Raw genomic sequence first — 24,353 nt, forward strand, 5'->3', positions numbered from 1 at the left:
GCTTCCAATTTATTTTATGTTCACTAAACTAATATTGATGTATTTTTAATTTGGTAGGATTGTGTTGGTGCGATTGATGGAACATATATAGAAGGAGAAGTTCCTAAAGCGGTGCAACAAGCATATCGTACGCGCAAAAGAAGAACATCACAAAATGTCTTATGCGCTTGCGATTTTGATATGCGATTTACCTTTGTTATTGCTGGTTGGGAAGGTACTGCACATGAAAATAAAGTACTTGAGAATGCACTTGTTGAACCAACATCACAATTTTCATTCTCGCCACATGAAAACTTTAAATTATATCCTTAGAATAAATATTATTTATTTACACAAAGTTGTCTCATTTACGTCACATATGCTTTTAGTAATTCTTTCTAAAATGTTTGCTGGTAGATAAATATTATGTTGTTGATGCTGATTTTCGAAACACAAGAAAATTTTTAGCTCCATACAAATGGCAACGCTATCATTTGCAAGATTACAGAGGAAGTGAAAGAGAGCCTCAAAATGCCAAAGAACTGTTTAATTATAGGCATTCATCTCTGCGCAATGTGATTGAATAGACTTTTGTAGCTTGGAAAAATAGATTTAGAATACTGAAACAAAGCATGAATCATTATGATATTGATACACAAGTGAAAATTGTCATAGCTTGTGCAGTATTACATGATTATTTGCGAGAATACCAAAGGACTGATGAAATATTTATGGTTTATGAGCATGAAAATATAGTTGCGGATGATATTGACCAACAAATGGCTCAAAGTAACAATGTTAGTTCGTCTTTTCGGTCACATGACCGAGAAATACAAATTCAACGTGAGGAAATTGCCCGTACTATGTGAGAGGATTATTGTTATGTCGTAATTTTCCTAACTTCAGAAAAATCACTCTTTTGAAATGTTCCAAGTATAAAACGATTTGAGAAAAATACTTAGAAAAGAGTCGCCACTTAATTTTTTAAAGAAATTAAGAAAACTTATAATTTTCAAAGATTTAAACAGAAAAAAAATCATTTGAAAATACCAAAGAGGGTTCGGGGTTCAATTTACACTTCGAGAAGGGTTTAAGCATTCGAAGTGCCCGCTAACATGCGGTTGACCTGCGACTTGACTAATATATATTTTGACTATTTTTAGGAAAATAATGATTTAACATAAAAAATAATAACTTGCAATATTTGATTAACTTTGAGAAAATAATTAAATAAATGACACATTTTATTTGATTTTTTAGAGAAAAGGGCTCAAAATGGAACAATTGACTCGAAATACGAGTGATTAGATTATTAATAAAAACTAGACTAATTAGAATTTATTTAATTCATTTTGAAATAACAATTTAAACCAATTTAATAAGTTAAAGCATGAACATCATTTTAAATTAATTGACTAACCCTTTTTTGAGAAAATGACTAAGTAATGTTTTATATGTATATATTTTTTATTAATTGGAAAAGTTTTGACTAACATTTAAAAGCTTATTTAAGAAAAATATTTTAACTAAAAATAATAATTTTAAAATGAGTATAATATGAATAAGTGAAGAGGCGTTAAAACATATATCTTAAGAATAAAAGGTTCCACTTAATTAGAAAGTATAATTTGATCAACATATTTGAATAATAAAGTAAGATAAATATTAAGAGTTAACCAACACAAAGAAAATAACTTGTCTTTTGGGGAATCTAATTAAGTTAATTAAAAATTATAAAGATATAGTTAAACAACAAACAATAAATAATCACAATTAAATAATTAAAGAGTAAGGCGGAAATGAATTTGGGCCTCCTTTTGGGCCAATTTCGCTGGAATTTTGGCCTTTAAACCAATCCCGTTTTTGTATATATCTGATGTATATCAGTGTATATCGGATGTATACAACCCATTTTTTCACTTTCCGAGACCTGTACGTCAACTCCAAAGACTTGTTCTTCGATTTTTCAAGGTTGGCTGACTTGACATAAGAATTTTGGACCTTATGGCCCTATCATCGAATGACAAGGAGAAGAGATAGAGTCCGTGAGGACTCGGGTCGGGTTTTCACATGCATAAACAAATGAAAAGGAACAGCATGTTACATATGATAGTTAGGTTAAACCATCAATAACATCAACTTTAGCAAGAACACAATTAATACATAACTTACCTATTTCTAAGAGCATCAAAATAAACTATTCAAACCCATATATGACAATTTGAAACTAAACCAATACAATTACTCTAACTAAACTCAACTGTATATTAACAAACAAATGATCCCACAACAAATTTTCTAATGAGCACTTTTCAGTTCTTCATTCATAATCCACAAAGGGAAAAAAAAAACGAGACTAGTGACCTCAACTTAACAGAGGAAACAAGCGTACATCAAATGGTCATATTTAAACAATATTAAAATGCATAAGTAGGAACTATATTAAACTAATCACTTATGACCCTTTTGTTATGAAAAAGCATGGTTTAACACCTTAAGTCAACTACTAAAGGGGCTGGACAGGAAGGTTAAAAGGAAGAAACAATTATGCCTCAAAGCACCAGCTAGTATCGAAGAACAAAAGATGGGAATACATAACGACTGACTTACGAGATACAAGAAAAGATATACTAAGAATGCATCGCTAACTTAAGCCAAAACGAAATGGTACTCACGTGATGTTATAACAAATCAAGGTTGTGAAGAAAGTACATTATCATTTACCAGATGAACAACTCCAACATTGAATAAAATTTCAAAATTTTTGATTAATGAATAACACCAAAACAGATCAAACCACACTCAGAAAGCAAAGGAACAATCAGATTCTCGGCCACATTTTCGAAAGCGAAACATTTTTTATATGAAAAGCAAGATACATAATTAGGAATAGATTAACTACGAGCGAATGATCCGAGTTAAAATAAGACTAAGGTGAATTGTAAACATGATATCACGAGTTGAAGACGCAAAACTGACATGAACAGTATTCGAGTTAAACAAGAACATAGATTAATACTACGGGATTAGACTAGCGATGGTAGTAATCTATAACGATGAATCAGACAACAGAGAAAAAAAAATAAAATTCGGCTAAACGATGAAAAGACAGAACTATATAGCTTAATGCATTCGAAGTCGAAACTAAATGAACCGCAAAAGAACTTCACTGATATTTACTTCATGCTCACAGTCCCAACAACTCACAGGAGAAAACGAAACTGAAAGCAAAAGACTAAAACAAAGAAATCAACTAATTCTAATAATTGGACTCCACTAGATATTGAACACATAACACACACTACATAGAAAACATAATGCAAGAAAGGGCGAGATTACCTCAATTGGAGCAGCGAACCGGGACAGCGAACTAGACCATGAAGCTTTTACACCACTGTGACCTTAACTCGAGCAAGAAGAAAATTGATACAAAAATAGCTCTCAATTTTTCGTCCTCTTGATAAAAATAAACATATATATTTTATTTTATTTTAGAATGTAAAATCTTCCCCCATCACAGTGGAAGGATAGGGGTATATATAGGGGAGATTCGAATTGAGAAAGGTGGGAAAACAAGTGGAAAGGAAGAATTTGAATTCGAAATTCAAGTTCTCTTTTCGAAGCAACAGTGGAAGGAATGGGAAATCCCTGAAAATGGGGAAAAGGGAACATGAGGGGTTATGGGTTCGCAGAGTAGTTGGGATTTTCGCTGGATTTCTGGGTTTGCGTCTGGAAGAAGAAGAAGACGCGTACTGGGTCGGGTCGGGGTACTGTTTCCGCGTGAAAAGGAAGAAGAACGAAGAGTACAGGGGTTGGGGTACTGTATGTACGTATTGCTACTGTATTGTATTGGAGGGTTTTGGATTAAAATTAGTGGGCTGGTTTCTTTTGTAAGGGATTTGAAAATGGGCTGCAGGAGTTGGAAATTGAAGAAGTGGTATTGGGCCGGTTGAAGGGTAATGGAAAAAGGCCCAAATTTGATTTCTTAAAGGTTTTAAAGGAGGTAAAATAAAAATGACTAAAATCATAAAAAAGAAATATAGCCAAATTGATTTTAATTTGCAAAAGGCTAAAAGCTAAATAAGACGAATTAATATAATTAATTAACGAGTTTCTTAATCTTAACAAAAAAAATAAAATAATTAATTAGATTATAAACTAATTAATTTAATTACAAAACTAATTAATTTAATTACAAAACTAATTAACTCGAAATTATAACTATAACTTAAATTAAATTAAACTAATAAAATATTTAACTCAAAATTGTAAAATTTTTTTTGATGATTTTCAAATATTTATAAAATAACATGATTGTAGAAATAGACATATTCAATATTTAAAATGATTACAAAAAGACAAAATTACTTTTTAAAAATAACTTGCAAGTATTTTGAATTTCATAAAATTCATTAATTCAAAATTACAACCATCACTAATAAATATTAAAATATAAAATCTTTTTGAGATTCATAAAATTCATTAATTCAAAATTACAACCATCACTAATAAATATTAGACTATAAAATCTTTTTGAGATTCATAAAATTCATTAATTCAAAATTACAACCATCACTAATAAATATTAGACTATAAAATCTTTTTGAGATTCATAAAATTCATTAATTCAAAATTACAACCATCACTAATAAATATTAGAATATAAAATATTTTTGAGATGATTTTTAAATATTCATAAAATACATTAATCATATACACAATTATATAAAACATATATATTATTTAAAAATTACAAGAGTGACAAAACTATTTAAAATAATTTGTAAACTATATATTATTTTTTTAAGTTTTTATAAAACTAATTATTTTAAATCGTTTGAAATTGAAGAAGCTCGATAATTAATTTATATTGTGGAGGGTCAAAATTGGCTGTCAACAGCTGTCCCTCGTTTGACTTGGATTGATGAAAGGAATTCGAGGCAAATGAAATTGACGAATCCAATTTTGACCGACCACATTCGTCTTTAGGAAAAGGATTTTGGTACGGACTTTAGGAATTATGGCTGAACCTCGGTATCAGGTTTCCAACATACCTCAGGCTATGTGAGAATTCAGGCCACTTGTAGTTTGATACGCTTGATTTCACGCACGATTTAAAAAGAATTCAAAAGTCATCCCAATACTGAATTATGAAAGCACCAGAATGCTCGAGAATAAGGTTTAAGAGTGAAGGTTGGAACACAACCGAGTTTCACCATTGATCCCGCCTACATATTCCTCAACTTAGGAAATCAGGTTGCTTGTAGTTCGACTCAATCGATTGAAAAGGAAATCTATTATGCAAGATATCCTTTGGTTCTAGAGGAGTGACAAGTAAGTCGAGTATGAAAAAGAGGCTTGTAACCTCTTAGCCATGAATGTGGAGCTCTTCACATCCATAAGTAAGAACTTACATGGACATAATTTCCAAAGCTCTTGGTACATTGTCACTCAGATTGGAAATTTGCTTCCGGAGGAAATATAAAATTTCCGGATGTGAAACTGAAACCGACAAACTCAAAGATAAACCCACATGCCTTCTGATAGGGTGTGGTTTGATTGGTGGTGGAAGTCGCTCCTTTGCTCGCGTCCTAAGAGTTTGGCACTCCTCTTTGGACTATGTCCCAGTTCGCTGCTAAGAAAAAGTTCCACGTCGTGCTGCATCTTTTTTTATGTCGTCCGCACCTGTGGTTTGTTTTGGAGAATTCATCCTTTCGGATGCTTTCGACAAAGACTGAGATAAAACTCATTAGCATAAAAATACAATTCAAATGGGAGACAGTGTCTTTTACCATGTTGACACTTAATTGTTCTCCTTGATTATTTGGCGTCAATTCCATCGGGTTTGAAGTAAAGCAAATAAAGCTTGTGTCTCATATTTGCGAAATGACTCTTCACTGTACTCTTCTTCTAATATCGAAGTACTAATGTAATATGTTGATGGTTCTCTTAATGGTTGAATATGATGGCCCTCTTCGCGGCTTGAATATGCAATGGCCCTCTTGGCATTTTGAATATAAATGGCCCTCTTGGCTGTTTTGAATATAAATGTCCCTTTTGTCAATTTGAATGTGAATGGCCCTCTCAGCAGTTTGAATATAAATGGCCCTCTCGGCAATTTGAATATAAATGGCCCTCTCGGCAATTTAAATATGAATGGCCCTCTCGGCAATTTAAATATGAATGACCTTCTTGGCAATTTAATATGCAATGGCCCTCTCGGCAATTTGAATATGAACGACCTTCTCGGCAATTTGAATATGAATGGCCCTCTTGGCAATTTGAATATGAATGGCCTTCTCGGCAATTTGAATATAAATGGCCCTCTCGGCAATTTAAATATGAATGGCCCTCTCAGCAATTTAAATATGAATGGCCTTCTTGGCAATTTAATATGCAATGGCCCTCTCGGCAATTTGAATATGAACGGCCTTCTCGGCAATTTGAATATGAATGGCCCTCTTGGCAATTTGAATATGAATGGCCTTCTCGGCAATTTGAATATGAATGGCCTTCTCGGCAACTTGAATATGAATGGCCCTCTCGGCAATTTGAATATGAATGGCCCTCTCGGCAATTTGAATATGAAGGGCCCTCTTGGCAATTTAATATGCGATGTCCTCTCGGTAATTTAAATATGAATGGCCCTCTCGGCAATTTGAACATAAATAGCGTCCTCGGCAATTTGAATATGAATGGCCTTTTTGGCAATTTGAATATGAATGGCCCTCTTGGCAATATAAATATGAATGGCCCTCTCGGCAATTTAAATATGAATGGCCCTCTCGGCAATTTGAATATAAATAGCCTTCTCGGCAATTTGAATATGAATGGCCTTCTTGGCAATTTGAATATGAATGGCCCTCTTGGCAATATAAATATGAATGGCCCTCTCGGCAATTTAAATATGAATGGCTATGAACGTCGTCTTTCATCAATATTTGATATAATGATAGGTACTTTTTCATAACATCATTTTCATCGGTATCTCGCAACCTTAAGTGGTAGATACTCTCTTTTAATCTGTCAAATACTTCTTTGATCCAATGAAGATGTTACACTCACTAATAGATATTCGCTGGATATGTTCTCTTGAACTGGTTGGTTGGTAAACATAGTTCATTTGATGATCTCATTATACCCTGCATCCACAAAAACATGTTAGTTTTGGAACACTGATCTGTGTTGAAGTCGCCTTGCTCCTGGTCTCGTTATCTCTGGAACTTTGTCTGGTAGGTCCAATGAATTGCAGTAGACAAAAGACAAGATCATATTAAAACATTTGCTAGGTATGAAGTTTTTATAAAAAACAGTTTTAAAGAAAATCTCTGCCAATTAATTGTCACGACATGCACGACACGAACAAAACCCTTTGTCTCAGAATTTGATATGACAGGTAGCTTGCTGGCAACTTAAAACCCTTTAAGAACACGTCAATTCGAGGCGATTGAAGTTGACTTCGAAGGTCCGAGTATCCTTGATGGAATTTTTGAGGTCCTTCTCAAAAATTCTGTCCCAGTTAGATGTTTCAAAAACAAATCTGATGATGATCACGGGAGTCTCGCATTTGAGATCTCCTCAAAATTATCCCTAGTTGCACATTTCGATATGATTCTTGAGTCTTGTTTGTAGGAAATGACTCTTGTTGTGGAATTTTTGAGGTCCTCTCAAAAATTTTGTCCCAGTTTCCATTGTGAGGGGAAATGGAAATCTTATTGGGAATATGACCGAACCCTTGTGGCGCCTACGTATCCCGTTGAGGCAGGAATCAGGTCAAACGTAGTTCCCATTTCGAGAAGTGACAAAAATAGAAAATTATATAAGGAAATGACCGAGGCCGACATACGCCGCCTACGTATCTCATTCTCGAGAATTCAGGTCGAACGTAGTTCAAGTACTAAGAAAACATTACAAATTGATAAATGGGTGACCGAGGCCGACATAGGCCGCCTACGTATCTCATTTTTGAGAATTCAGGTCAGACGTAGTTCATTGCAAGAGGGATAAAATCTAAAACGACGCGATTACAAGCAAAATAAAACGATTACAAGGAAATGACAAGAAAATACAAACTGAAGTTTCACACATAGTATCTCTTAATGGCATCTGAATTGATAGCTTTGCGCCACACCTGACCGTCCATCTCCGCTAGAACCAAAGCTCCTCTTGATAGTACTTTGTGGACAACATACGGTCCTTGCCAGTTAGGTGCAAACTTTCCTTTGTATTCGTCTTGATGAGGGAAAATGCGTTTCAACACCAATTGGCCTACCTCAAATGTTCGAACTCTTACTTTCTTATTGAAAGCACGAGTCATTCTCTGTTGATACAGCTGGCCATGACAAACGGCACTCATTCTTTTCTCATCAATCAGTGTCAATTGCTCATATCGGTCACGAATCCATTCGGCATCGCTCAATCCAGCTTCCTGAATAATCCTTAAAGATGGTATCTCAACTTCAGCTGGTATCACTGCTTCTGTTCCGTATACCAATAGGTAAGGGGTTGCTCCAGTTGAGGTTCGGATTGTGGTGCGATAGCCTAGCAAAGCATAAGGCAAATTTTCATGCCAACATTTGTAGTTGTCAATCATCTTTCTCAGTATCCTCTTGATATTCTTATTAGCAGCTTCTACAGCTCCATTCATCTGAGGACGATATGCAGTTGAATTACGGTGGGAAATTTTGAATTGTTCACATATCTCTTTCATCAAGTGACTATTCAGATTTGCTCCATTGTCTGTGATGATAGACTCTGGAACTCCAAAACGACATATCAAATTGTTGCGAACAAAATCGGCCACAACTTTCTTTGTCACAGCTTTGTAGGAAGCAGCTTCGACCCACTTTGTGAAGTAATCAATGGCGACCAAAATGAACCTATGACCATTGGAAGCAGCAGGCTCAATCGGTCCAATAACATCCATGCCCCAGGCTGCAAATGGCCAAGGGGAACTCATCGCATTGAGCTCGTGGGGTGGTACTTTGATCAGATCTCCGTGTACCTGGCATTTATGACATTTTTGGACAAACCGGCCACAATCATTTTCCATAGTCATCCAGAAGTATCCCGCCCTTAAGATTTTCTTTGCTAATGTAAGCCCATTCATGTGTGTCCCACACACTCCAGCGTGCATTTCTTCAAGCAATTTTGTGGCTTCTGCAGCATCCACACATCTCAGTAATCCCAGATCGGGTGTCCTCTTATAAAGAACTTCTCCATTCAAGAAGAAGTTGTTTGCCATTCTTCGGATTGTTTTCTTCTGAATACTTGTTGCCTTTTCTGGATATTCGCCAACCTCTAAGTATTTTTTCACATCGATATACCATGGATTCCCATCCCATTCTGCTTCCACATGTGAACAATGTGCTGGTTGTTCTTTTAAAACTATCTCAATTGGATCGATATAACTCTTTTCTGGATGTTGTATCATGGACGATATGGTTGCAAGGGCGTCAGCAAGCTCGTTCTGTATTCTTGGTGTGTGTCTGAACTCGGTCTTCCTAAATCTTTTGCATAATCTCTGTACCAATTGTACGTATGGTAAGATTTTAGGATTCTTCACTGCCCATTCTCCTTGAACTTGATGAATCAACAAGTCTGAATCACCAATTATGAGTAATTCTTGAACATTCATGTCAAGAGCCATTCTAATGCCAAGAATACATGCTTCATACTCAGCCATATTATTAGTGCATCGGAATCTAAGCTTTGCTGTTGCTGGATAATGCTGCCCAGGGAAATATGTTCTAAGCGGTTCATATTCATCATCTACTGGGTTTTCGGCAAGGTGATCGGCTAAAGCTTGCCCCTTGATTGCTTTCTGAGTCATGTACACAATATCAAACTCACTCAACAACATTTGCCACTTTGCTAGCTTTCCTATGGGCATTGCTTTTTGAAATATGTACTTAAGCGGATCCATCCTCGAAATGAGATGTGTTGTATAAGCCGACAGATAATGTCTCAATTTCTGAGCAACCCAAGTCAAAGCACAACAAGTTCTCTCTAAAAGGGTGTAACGGGCCTCATAGGATGTGAACTTCTTGCTCAAATAGTATATAGCTCTCTCCTTTCTTCCGGTCTCATCATGTTGTCCCAACACACACCCGAATGCATTGTCTGAGACGGATAAATACAATAGCAAAGGACTGCCTGCACGTGGTGGCACCAACACTGGTGGATTCGAAAGGTAGCTTTTAATGGTGTCAAAAGCCTTCTGACATTCTTCGGTCCATTTGGTTGGCGCATCTTTTCGTAGTAACTTGAATATGGGCTCACATATCACCGTCGATTGAGCTATGAATCGACTGATGTAATTCAGTCTCCCCAGAAAACTCATTACTTCCTTCTTAGTCTTTGGAGGAGGTAAGTCTTGAATTGCCTTGATCTTGGAAGGATCAAGCTCGATACCTCTTCTGCTAACTATGAATCCGAGTAACTTCCCTGCAGGCACTCCAAATGCACATTTGGCTGGATTCAACTTCAAATCATACCTACGTAACCTGTTAAAGAACTTTTCCAAGTGTGTCAGGTGATTTGAACTCTCGCGGGATTTTATGATGACATCGTCCACATACACCTCAATTTCTTTGTGGATCATATCATGGAAAATGGTGGTCATAGCTCTCATGTAGGTGGCTCCAGCATTCTTGAGGCCGAACGGCATCACTCGATAATGGTAGACTCCCCAAGGTGTGATGAATGCTGTTTTTTCTGCATCATCTTCATCCATTAGAATCTGGTGGTATCCCGCAAAGCAATCTACAAAAGATTGCAGCTCATGCTTAGCGCAATTATCGATGAGTATGTGGATGTTTGGCAAAGGGAAATTATCCTTCGGACTTGCTTTGTTGAGATCCCGATAATCCACGCATATCCTGATTTTTCCATCTTTCTTTGCCACTGGAACAATGTTAGCCAACCATGTGGGATACTTGGTCACTTCAACGACTTTTGATTCGATCTGCTTCATGACCTCCTCTTTTATCCTTAAACTCAGATCGGGTTTGAACTTTCTGGTTTTCTGTTTTACTGGGCAGTACTCTGAATTGATAGGCAGCTTATGGGAAACAATATCAGTGCTTAACCCTGGCATATCATCATAAGACCAGGCAAACACATCGATGTATTGTCTGAGCAGCTTGACCAATTCTTCTCTTTCTGTTGCTGCCAAATGAACACTGACTCGGGTTTCTCTTATCGACTCGTCATCTCCCAAGTTTACTGTCTCTGTTTCATCCAGGTTGGGCTTTTTATCGTCTTCAAGTTGCCTCAAGTCCTCGGTAAGGTGTTCAGGCATCATAGTTTCCTCATCATATTCTTCACACTCATCGTCATCGACCTTACTTGGTTCGCCGTGTTCGTGACATGTCATGACATTGGCAGGTTTATATTCATTTTTACTGAAAAGAACAACAAATCAACCATGTTAGATGGAAAGAGTTTAAATGTATTTGTTGCAGAATAATTTGCAATGACAAGATAATCAATTTAAAATAAACGAGGCTTTCATTGGAATTTTAAAAAGGCGTACAAACTTTGGTCACGACTCATGAGTCATTTCCTTTTTAAACATTACGATGAAAAATAAAGTGACATAAATGGTGGTTTCGGGCCTCGTCCGAACAACACCGATTTTCAAAAATAAACTTCAAATCTTGTCTTTGTCTACCAAGCCATTCGATGGATCATAAGTGGAGTGGCCATCCAATTCTGCAGCATCTCTCCAGGATCGGCATCTCGAATGGTGGGTGTTGTTGTGCATTCTGCCGAGATCACAGCACAATCTTCTTCATCAAACAATCTTCCCATCCCTTCCACTAGACCATCAATCTCAGGCTCTAAAGCTTTAGCAACAAATGACTGGTACAATACTGGAATAGGCTTCGGTATATCACAGTCATGTTTCTTCCTTATTTCTGCTTCAAACAATTCTTCCCCTGTTGGGGCATAACCGATACCGAATCGGAAATTTTGAAGTGGTATGGGAAGAGGTTCGGATATGCCATCCAAATTCTTGCCTAACCCACGCCCAGGTTCAAAACCACTTCTCAGCATAGTTGCAGCTAACATTTTATACACTGGCGGCATTGGTACTTGCAGTGTCGTGTCTTCAAAAGCAGCATTCATTATCTCCACCATGTGAAAGTCAGTACCCTGAGAAGACTCTTCAATAACTGGAATGGAGAAACCAGGGTAACTATGATTACTCCCTTCACCATGGATGACAATTTCATGGCCCTCCCAGATGAACTTCAAAAGTTGATGCAATGTGGATGGAACTGCTCCAACAGCATGGATCCATGGTCTTCCTAGCAATAAGTTGTAACTTGTAGATATACCCATCACCTGGAATTCAGTGACAAATTCTGCAGGCCCCATTTGGATACACAAGTCTACTTCTCCCATGGTCTCTCTTTGCGAACCATCAAACGCCCTTACATTCATGCGGCTTTGACGGATTTTCCCTACATCATAATTTAGCTGAGTAAGGGTTGATAATGGGCAGATATTAAGTCCTGAGCCATTATCAATCAATACTCGCGCTACAAACTTGTCCCTGCATTTGACAGTGATATATAAGGCACGGTTGTGCATAACCCCTTCGAGTGGCAACTCTTCTTCTCGGAAAGAGATTTGATGACTCCCAATGACATGACTTACCATGGTGGCCAGATTTTCACCACTTGTTCCTGTCGGCACGTATGCTTCATCAAGTACCTTCAACAGTGCTTTTCGATGGTACTCAGAACTCATTAATAGAGCCCAAACAGAAATTTGAGCGGGAGTCTTCTCCAAATGCTTGACAATGGAATACTCCTTAGGCTGCATTCTTCGCCAAAACTCTTCAGCCTCACCTTCTGTGATCGGCCTTTTCTGGTTCTCCTTTCTTCGTGTCTCCTGAGTTAGTTCTTCTGGAATGTAGCATCTTCCAGAGCGTGTCATCCCTTGTGCGGTAGCCGCCTGCACGACAAACTTTTCTTTGGACTGTTCATTGCTTATTTCCTTCACCGAAGCAAATGCCTGATGAGGTGCAGTTATTACAACAAACTCTGGACGGGCCTTTATGGTCAATGAGGCCACTGTTGGTATGAGTGAGTTGGCAACTGCTTCACCAATAGTCCCATTAGTAAACCAATCTTCGTCTTTTTCAATCATGTTGATGGTAGCTCCTCCATGATTCGGCAATGGGTTAAGGTTCACATTGGGGGCAGGGGCTTGGAGAGTGATGACCCTGTTATCGATCAAGTCTTGAATCTTATGTTTCAGATTGATACATCCTTCTGTATCATGCCCTGCCCCTCCTGAATGGTACGCACAACGTTGATCTGCGCGGAAGAACTTTGTTGTGGGATTAATTGCCCTTGCGTCTACTGGTTGGATCAATCCTGCCGCTCTTAGACGCTCAAAGAGTTGAGTACGTGTTTCTGCCAAAGGAGTGAAAACTCTGGGAGGCTTTCTTTCGAGGTTAGGACGGGGTAGATTGTTGGCATTTGAGTTGTTTTGTCCGGGATTTTGGTAGACTGGTGCATTGGCTTGGTGATTTGGTAGTGTATTTTGGTAGGTTAGTGGTTGGTTTTGGTAGATGGGCGGTGGTGCTTGGTAGTTCTGTTGTGCATAGTAGATTGGGATTGGAGCTTGTGGAGATGGTGGGTAAATATTTGAGGTGGGGAATCGGTTGGAGTTTCCAATGGCAGAACCAGACCCAAAATACCTTTGCGGCCTTGGCCTCGGGCTAAAAGATACAGCAGACACGTCCTCTTTCTTTTTCCTAGCGAATCCTGTGGCCACGGATGGTGAGGATTTATTGGCGGCCTGCAAGGCAGTGAGACTTGTAACCTTTCCAGACTTGAGGCCATCTTCTATTGCTTCTCCCATTCTGATCAACTCCGAAAACTTTTGTCCCATCATAGGCAACATCCTTTCATAATACTCAGGCTCTTGAGCTCGAATAAAAGCAGACGTTATTTCATTTTCAGTCATCACAGGTTGTACCTTTGCAGCTTCTTTCCTCCAGCGGCACGCATATTCACGATAGTCCTCCGTGGACTTTTGCTTGATTTTTTCCAAATAATATCGGTCAGGGACAGCTTCGACATTAAATTGGAATCTCTCCAAGAAATCTTTGGCCAGAGCACCCCATGTAGACCACTGACGAAGTTCTTGAGATGTGAACCATTCTAATGCCTCCCCGCTGAGGCTTCGACTAAACAACCTCATAATCAATGCATCATTTTTCCCGATACCCACGAGTTTATCACAATAAGCTCGTAGGTGAGCCATAGGGTTCCCAATACCATTGAAGGTTTCAAATTTTGGAATTTTGTAACCTTCGGGTATTTCCAAGTCAGGGTGCATGCAAAGGTCCTCATACTCAAGTCCTGTTATCTTCCTCGAAGATTGGACACTTTTTACTGCCTCGGAGATGGCATCCTTCATGATATTCATTTCTTGTTCACGTTTTTCTTCTCTCAACCTCCACTCCTTCTCCATTTCTTCATAGTGATCCAGCTCCGGCTGAACGGGAAAGCTAGGACATGGTTCAGGGATTGTATAGGCTGGTGGAGTTTGGAATGTTACGGAAGGGTATGCAGGCTGGCTAGGCAAAACACATGGATTATCAGTAGCTGGGGGTGGGATTTGGTAGGTTGGTGTGAAGTTTTGGGAGTGATTAGTGTTAAGTGCTTGGTTCTGATTTGGTAATGGTGGTGGTGTTTGGTAGGAAGTGCTGGCGTAAGGAGCATTGGATACAGTTAAATCAATGGTATGAGGATTAGGGGTGGAAGTGATTGGTCTTGTGGTATGGGTAGGGAAATGATTGGGTAATGGGGAACTTAGTGATGGAAAAGGAGGAGGCGGTCTTCTAGTTTCAAGGGGGGGTTCATTCGATGCAATGGCCAGTTTGGCCAGATCTTTGGTCTGTTGAAGCTCTTCCTGCATGTCTGCAATTCGTTGCATTAACTGAGAGATCAACTCACTCTGATCAGCGAGTTCAGCATTTCTGATAGTCACATCCACTATTCCTGTTTCTTCAGAAGTACCAGTCATTTTGCTCTTGCCTTTCTCCAGAGAATGATCAGGGAAGGATGGTATGATTGCTTTAGATCTTGTAAAGTAGGGATGGTCAGCCAGTTTGATTTCAACACAGATCAGTTTTTATCTGTAGAGAAGAACAACTCAAAAGACATATGTGTTAGTTTTTGTTTTTAATGAGATATGCAAATAAGATGACATAATAATAACCACATAAGTGTCATTTTGCTTCAAGCAGATTAATCCACGAAAATATTTTGGGTGAACGGGAGGACTCAAATGGAAAGAAATTTTTCTTGTAATTGAATTGGAAAGGTCGACTTGCATAGAATCTTGCTATTTTCTCCCACTCATATTCTTTTGTAGGTGAAAGTCTTCAGAATCATTCACTAATAAGGGAGAATAAAAATCAAAAAGATAAGGACCGAGCCTTAAGTAGGCTGCCTACGTATCCACCAAGGAAATCAGGCCCAACGTAGTTCGAATTACATAAGATAATCTAAATGTACCCTTCCCAAAATTGATAGAGAGACTAGGCTCGAAAAGAGCTTCCTACGTACCCCCTATGGGATCAAGTCTCGCGTAGTTCTTGATTACAATAAAAATTTAAAAACAACATGACAAACATAAGAAAAGTGTTACATAAACCTAAATCTAACCAAAGGCTTCTCTCCTTCTTCTTCAACTGTAGGGTGACGATCTGGTGCTCTCGTCATCTGAACCTACTTTTGTTTTACCCTTTTCCCTCATGGAGGGAGCATTCCCAAAATTTAGTTCCTTAATGTCCCGTTCAATTTCAGGGATCCTTGCAGACGCTTTAGTGATATTAATTATCTCTTGATCAATTTTTGCAATCTTTCGTTTCACCGAGGTTGTTTCCATGTCAACCTCAATAATTCTCTCTCGTAGCATCCATTCAGTTTGGTCCAGTATTGCAAGTCTCCTTTTGGCTACAGCTATCCTCTCTCTAGTCTCGACAAATTTTCTGAACATTGACTCTTCAGTTTCTTCATCACTAACCAAAGCAACGGGTGGGATTGGTGCGTTGACACTTTTTCCAGACATTCTAGCAAGTCGACCTTCCTGTGATGGACGAATAAAACTGAGGAGATTTTTAGAGGAGATGGTTTATATATTTCTGGGAAACTTGGGCAACACTTCAGAAGTAATTTGGACGGACTTTGTTGTTGTGAATTTAATATATGCTTAGAGTGCTCTAAGAAACAAAAGTGGATTAATTCTGCTTTAGACAAAGTGACACATCACAACACAAAACAATCATAAGCAACACATAAACAGTTTATATCGCGCCCTAAACTTGTGACCTTTTTACGCCAAAGGTAGGCCTATCGAATTGAAGGATGTATGACGTCATTTGAAACATTTCATTGCCCCAAAACCCAAATTTGTACAAGTTTTACGAATAAACTAAATGGGGATACATAATAGGGGAAATGGGATACAAAATATCAGTCCCGCGCAGGGGTACAATTCTAATCTATGCTTCCAAGGAAAGATCATATGTCCTTGATTTCTTGTTATCTTCGAATGTCCACACTCTTGGATGCTATGATAATTTGATCCTTCTTCGACTCGAACAAACGATTAAAACTCAACCCCAAGAGACAATGGTTTGCTAAATGGCGTATACATCCTTCAAATTCAAACACATAAGCATGATTGTCTTTTATTGACCAATGGGCCAAATAGACACAAGGTGGACTTCTAATGGGCCCAAACACGCCTTGGGTGTTGGGTCGACTTAGTTCAAATGCGCTAAATTTGGGATTTGGTTTGGCTCTACACTAGTCTTGACTAAGAGTGAGGTTTATTTGAAGCGGACTGGTGACCCAAGCGGACTACTTGGGCTGGGACAGTTAACGACCGTTGACTATCCAGTAGTCAACTACATTCGTCAGGGTGTCCCGAGAACAATTTGGTAAACAAACAACTGCGGCCTGCATAATCGTCCTTTAAGTGAAAAGAAAGAAAAAAAAAATGTCATTTGACGGAATAAATGATATGCATGCAATGACAGTTGATATCATAATTTAAGCAAATAAGGCACATTTGAGGTAAAACAATTCAACAAATATTAGCAAATAGTCAAAGAGAGTCAAGTCATTATGGTTAGAACCTAATTAAATCCCCAGCAGAGTCGCCATTTCTGTTATGTCGTAATTTTCCTAACTTCAGAAAAATCACTCTTTTGAAATGTTCCAAGTATAAAACGATTTGAGAAAAATACTTAGAAAAGAGTCGCCACTTAATTTTTTAAAGAAATTAAGAAAACTTATAATTTTCAAAGATTTAAACAGAAAAAAAATCATTTGAAAATATCAAAGAGGGTTCGGGGTTCAATTTACACTTCGAGAAGGGTTTAAGCATTCGAAGTGCCCGCTAACATGCGGTTGACCTGCGACTTGACTAATATATATTTTGACTATTTTTAGGAAAATAATGATTTAACATAAAAAATAATAACTTGCAATATTTGATTAACTTTGAGAAAATAATTAAATAAATGACACATTTTATTTGATTTTTTAGAGAAAAGGGCTCAAAATGGAACAATTGACTCGAAATACGAGTGATTAGATTATTAATAAAAACTAGACTAATTAGAATTTATTTAATTCATTTTGAAATAACAATTTAAACCAATTTAATAAGTTAAAGCATGAACATCATTTTAAATTAATTGACTAACCCTTTTTTGAGAAAATGACTAAGTAATGTTTTATATGTATATATTTTTTATTAATTGGAAAAGTTTTGACTAACATTTAAAAGCTTATTTAAGAAAAATATTTTAACTAAAAATAATAATTTTAAAATGAGTATAATATGAATAAGTGAAGAGGCGTTAAAACATATATCTTAAGAATAAAAGGTTCCACTTAATTAGAAAGTATAATTTGATCAACATATTTGAATAATAAAGTAAGATAAATATTAAGAGTTAACCAACACAAAGAAAATAACTTGTCTTTTGGGGAATCTAATTAAGTTAATTAAAAATTATAAAGATATAGTTAAACAACAAACAATAAATAATCACAATTAAATAATTAAAGAGTAAGGCGGAAATGAATTTGGGCCTCCTTTTGGGCCAATTTCGCTGGAATTTTGGCCTTTAAACCAATCCCGTTTTTGTATATATCTGATGTATATCAGTGTATATCGGATGTATACAACCCATTTTTTCACTTTCCGAGACCTGTACGTCAACTCCAAAGACTTGTTCTTCGATTTTTCAAGGTTGGCTGACTTGACATAAGAATTTTGGACCTTATGGCCCTATCATCGAATGACAAGGAGAAGAGATAGAGTCCGTGAGGACTCGGGTCGGGTTTTCACATGCATAAACAAATGAAAAGGAACAGCATGTTACATATGATAGTTAGGTTAAACCATCAATAACATCAACTTTAGCAAGAACACAATTAATACATAACTTACCTATTTCTAAGAGCATCAAAATAAACTATTCAAACCCATATATGACAATTTGAAACTAAACCAATACAATTACTCTAACTAAACTCAACTGTATATTAACAAACAAATGATCCCACAACAAATTTTCTAATGAGCACTTTTCAGTTCTTCATTCATAATCCACAAAGGGAAAAAAAAAACGAGACTAGTGACCTCAACTTAACAGAGGAAACAAGCGTACATCAAATGGTCATATTTAAACAATATTAAAATGCATAAGTAGGAACTATATTAAACTAATCACTTATGACCCTTTTGTTATGAAAAAGCATGGTTTAACACCTTAAGTCAACTACTAAAGGGGCTGGACAGGAAGGTTAAAAGGAAGAAACAATTATGCCTCAAAGCACCAGCTAGTATCGAAGAACAAAAGATGGGAATACATAACGACTGACTTACGAGATACAAGAAAAGATATACTAAGAATGCATCGCTAACTTAAGCCAAAACGAAATGGTACTCACGTGATGTTATAACAAATCAAGGTTGTGAAGAAAGTACATTATCATTTACCAGATGAACAACTCCAACATTGAATAAAATTTCAAAATTTTTGATTAATGAATAACACCAAAACAGATCAAACCACACTCAGAAAGCAAAGGAACAATCAGATTCTCGGCCACATTTTCGAAAGCGAAACATTTTTTATATGAAAAGCAAGATACATAATTAGGAATAGATTAACTACGAGCGAATGATCCGAGTTAAAATAAGACTAAGGTGAATTGTAAACATGATATCACGAGTTGAAGACGCAAAACTGACATGAACAGTATTCGAGTTAAACAAGAACATAGATTAATACTACGGGATTAGACTAGCGATGGTAGTAATCTATAACGATGAATCAGACAACAGAGAAAAAAAAATAAAATTCGGCTAAACGATGAAAAGACAGAACTATATAGCTTAATGCATTCGAAGTCGAAACTAAATGAACCGCAAAAGAACTTCACTGATATTTACTTCATGCTCACAGTCCCAACAACTCACAGGAGAAAACGAAACTGAAAGCAAAAGACTAAAACAGAGAAATCAACTAATTCTAATAATTGGACTCCACTAGATATTGAACACATAACACACACTACATAGAAAACATAATGCAAGAAAGGGCGAGATTACCTCAATTGGAGCAGCGAACCGGGACAGCGAACTAGACCATGAAGCTTTTACACCACTGTGACCTTAACTCGAGCAAGAAGAAAATTGATACAAAAATAGCTCTCAATTTTTCGTCCTCTTGATAAAAATAAACATATATATTTTATTTTATTTTAGAATGTAAAATCTTCCCCCATCACAGTGGAAGGATAGGGGTATATATAGGGGAGATTCGAATTGAGAAAGGTGGGAAAACAAGTGGAAAGGAAGAATTTGAATTCGAAATTCAAGTTCTCTTTTCGAAGCAACAGTGGAAGGAATGGGAAATCCCTGAAAATGGGGAAAAGGGAACATGAGGGGTTATGGGTTCGCAGAGTAGTTGGGATTTTCGCTGGATTTCTGGGTTTGCGTCTGGAAGAAGAAGAAGACGCGTACTGGGTCGGGTCGGGGTACTGTTTCCGCGTGAAAAGGAAGAAGAACGAAGAGTACAGGGGTTGGGGTATCGTATGTACGTATTGCTACTGTATTGTATTGGAGGGTTTTGGATTAAAATTAGTGGGCTGGTTTCTTTTGTAAGGGATTTGAAAATGGGCTGCAGGAGTTGGAAATTGAAGAAGTGGTATTGGGCCGGTTGAAGGGTAATGGAAAAAGGCCCAAATTTGATTTCTTAAAGGTTTTAAAGGAGGTAAAATAAAAATGACTAAAATCATAAAAAAGAAATATAGCCAAATTGATTTTAATTTGCAAAAGGCTAAAAGCTAAATAAGACGAATTAATATAATTAATTAACGAGTTTCTTAATCTTAACAAAAAAAATAAAATAATTAATTAGATTATAAACTAATTAATTTAATTACAAAACTAATTAATTTAATTACAAAACTAATTAACTCGAAATTATAACTATAACTTAAATTAAATTAAACTAATAAAATATTTAACTCAAAATTGTAAAATTTTTTTTGATGATTTTCAAATATTTATAAAATAACATGATTGTAGAAATAGACATATTCAATATTTAAAATGATTACAAAAAGACAAAATTACTTTTTAAAAATAACTTGCAAGTATTTTGAATTTCATAAAATTCATTAATTCAAAATTACAACCATCACTAATAAATATTAAAATATAAAATCTTTTTGAGATTCATAAAATTCATTAATTCAAAATTACAACCATCACTAATAAATATTAGACTATAAAATCTTTTTGAGATTCATAAAATTCATTAATTCAAAATTACAACCATCACTAATAAATATTAGACTATAAAATCTTTTTGAGATTCATAAAATTCATTAATTCAAAATTACAACCATCACTAATAAATATTAGAATATAAAATATTTTTGAGATGATTTTTAAATATTCATAAAATACATTAATCATATACACAATTATATAAAACATATATATTATTTAAAAATTACAAGAGTGACAAAACTATTTAAAATAATTTGTAAACTATATATTATTTTTTTAAGTTTTTATAAAACTAATTATTTTAAATCGTTTGAAATTGAAGAAGCTCGATAATTAATTTATATTGTGGAGGGTCAAAATTGGCTGTCAACAATTATATTAAAGACTAGTACACTACAATTTATTTTCAATTTTTTTTAATTGAATTAAAGTTAGATGAAACAGTTACTTAAGTGGAGAACAAATAATTTTATAATAATTTATTATGCGATTTTATAAATTTTTCTTTATTTGGTAAGATTGAATAAACAATTGGGGCTATTTTAATAGTTTTACAACTTATGAGATTCTTATGTTTATGAGAAAATATATAATACAGAAATTCCATATCACATATCCAAACAAATCTTCAATTTCATCTCATAATTCCATATTATGATATCCTATCATGATACTATATCACATGGTTAAACGGGCCCTAAGAGTGTTAAGTTATTTTGTAAAATGAGCTTTAATTTGTGAAGCAGAGTCCGTGCTTCCACATATAAATGTTGATTTGGTATATTAATTTTAAAAGTGTTTGGATGATCATTTTGTAAGTTAGAATGTTCAACTGATACATTAGAAGTGAGTTAAAACTTAAAAGTTAGAATGTCCAATGGATATATTTAAAGTGTTCAAATATACATACTCGAAGTTAAAGTGTTTATTTGTCAGGTAATTACCAAATTTGAGTATCTATATTATGCCCAAAAAAAAAAAAATTATTACCGTTTTATTGGGTTATCGATTTTACCCAATAGTAAAAATCGGAACCAAACCAATAACCGAATAACCTTTTTTTATAAACCCATTAAAAATTCAATAACCCAATAACGATAATAGAGGGGTGTGCATTGGTCGGTTCAGTTCGATTTATCAGTTTTCGATTTTAAGTATGCTAACCTAATAACAAACCAATAAGATATTTTTTATTGATTTTTGGTTGATCAGTTTTTGGTCGTATCGGTTCGAATTTCGATTTATCCAATAAGAAAATGTAACGTAAAATATTATATGACTTCTCACTAGGGGTGTGCACTATTTGGATTAAACCAAAAACCAAACCAAATCAAACTGAATTCTAATTTGGATTGGATTTTTGGTTTGGATTTATAATTTACTTTGTTTGGTTTTTTGGTTTGGTTTCGGATTTAGAAAAATGAAAATCGAAAAACCGAAAAAACCGAATTATATATATATGTTTAGAATTAAGTTGGAGTTTACCACTTTTGTCCCTTTTTAGTTTATTTTTTAATGTTTGGACATCTATAATTGATATACTTTTAAGTATTGTGTTTTACGTTTTACGTTTTACTTGTGATTTATATTAAAAAGTATAGTTAAGAAATTCAATATATATATATATATATTAAATTGCAAATATAACTTTGTTATGTTTCTAATTATTGACATAACCGATTAACCAAATCGAAAAATTCAAACCAAAAAGAGAAAAACCAAACCAAACCAAATTTATTTTGGTTCGGATTGGATTACACTTCTTCAAAACCAAAAACCAAAAAATCCAAACCGAATGCACACCCCTACTTCTCACTTCTCTAAAAGCTTTGATATAGTAAAACGAGAAAGATAATGAGAAATTGCATCAATAAGAGAAAATATAGTACGAAAGCTATAATTACATGTTACCGTCAAAACATAGTATGAAATTTCTGATGTTAATCAAATTACGGACCTTTACAAACTTGCAAATGCTACAACCTACAATTACAAACTAAAACTAAAATTAAATAGTCTAACAAGACTAAAACTAAAATCAAATAGCTACAATTGCGAACCCTTACTTAGTCTTTAGGTTTTGAGTAAACAATAAAGACTAGTAAAACGGCCTAGTGTGAAGTCGGTAGAGTACTAATAATTTGATATAGTTATATTGTCTAGTTATATATTAAATTATTACTAATATTTAATATTTAGGAAGGGTAAAATAGTAAATTATTACCATCTTATTGGATTATCAGCTTACCCAATAGTAAAAACCGAAATCAAATCAATAACCCAATAACTTTTTTTATAAACCCATTAAAAACCCAATACCCAATAATTATAACCCAATAATATTTTTTCTGTTCAATTTATTGATCGATTCGGTTTTTGACACCCCTGCAATCTAACATTTGAAATTATTAAAAGCCACGCGTGAAGGAAAGCTCATTGATTGCTGTAGAGTGCTAAAATCTCTTTTTTCCACTTAGCTTTTTGAATGCAGAGATTTTTTTTATTATTTTTTTTTTATCCTGTCATTATCACTGTCATTATCATTTTGCCTAATTTTTTAATTTTAAAAAATGAATTTTAGGTTTATCTCCATCCAATTATTTATATAAAGAGACTAAAAAATACAAGTTCACTCGATGTGGGTTATTTGACATCTCAACTGCAAATAGATAAGATGGACCTAACATGAGTGAATTGCGAAATTACGATGATATTATATCATGTTAAAAACAAATTATAAATTTAACTTAACATTAAAAAAAATAAAAAAATAGCTCAAGAGACTATTGAATCTATATCCATTCGATGCGGGATATTTGACACTTTCAAAATCTACTTATTCTAGTAAGTAATTTTTTCATTAGAAATGTTTTTAAAACGAGTACTTTATGAGAGAAATCATTTGTGTTTGACTATTAATTTGGAAAATACATAACAATATTACAGCAGTGTTTGGCCTATGTTTCACGAGTATTTTTGAAAAAAATATGTTATAATACAAAAAAACATTTAATTTTTTCCTTAAAAAATGGTCACCCTCAACTCAATTAGTCAAATTTATTATTGGTAGGTAAGTATCTAAATTCTACTAATAATATAAAAACTCCATCTACACTGAATTGGAGCAGCACTCATTTTAGCCTGCAACAATATTTGTCCAGCTCTAAAGGATGAACATCACTTGTAAGTAATGTATATTTTATTTTATTTTATTTTTGTTTCAATTATTTTTCTTATCCATATAAATTTTAAGAATATGGTTTATTAGGACCTTCATTTTTCTCCTCATAATGGAAAAAAGAAGAAGAAAAGAATTGATCTTTTCATTGTTATGGCTTTCATAATAGTCTTTTTTTCTTTAAATAGAGTGTGCTATGTGTACTTGAAGTTCTATCATTTGGTTCGCAGAGTAAATTATCTCGAGATTATAATCTTTAGAGATGTGATATTCAGGATTATGTTTATATTGACATAAATTTATATTGTCAATCAAACAGTATAAATTTTATATCTACCTTAAT

At 35.1% G+C, this 24,353-nt stretch overlaps 2 protein-coding genes across 2 annotated transcripts in view; one reads left to right on the top strand and one right to left on the bottom strand.

The window, feature by feature from the left end:
* Positions 1-24,353, top strand: part of LOC125831270 (glutathione hydrolase 1-like) — a 160,130-nt gene that overhangs the window by 131,579 nt on the left and 4,198 nt on the right. Inside the window, exon 2 of the mRNA XM_049510466.1 lies at positions 23,989-24,015. Coding sequence (XP_049366423.1) covers positions 24,003-24,015 — 13 coding nt within the window. The 5' untranslated portion in view covers positions 23,989-24,002. The remainder of the gene's footprint in view (positions 1-23,988; positions 24,016-24,353) is intronic.
* LOC125831421 (uncharacterized) lies at positions 7,413-15,030 on the bottom strand. Its single transcript, XM_049510626.1, is given in 5 exon segments — positions 7,413-7,553; positions 8,066-9,100; positions 9,103-9,138; positions 9,221-11,384; positions 11,654-15,030. Coding segments are annotated over 5 exon segments (6,753 nt in total).

This window comes from Solanum verrucosum, unplaced genomic scaffold (genome assembly GCF_900185275.1).
Source record: "Solanum verrucosum unplaced genomic scaffold, falcon-dt-bn FXZP01000049.1, whole genome shotgun sequence".
Taxonomy (NCBI): Eukaryota; Viridiplantae; Streptophyta; class Magnoliopsida; order Solanales; family Solanaceae; genus Solanum; species Solanum verrucosum.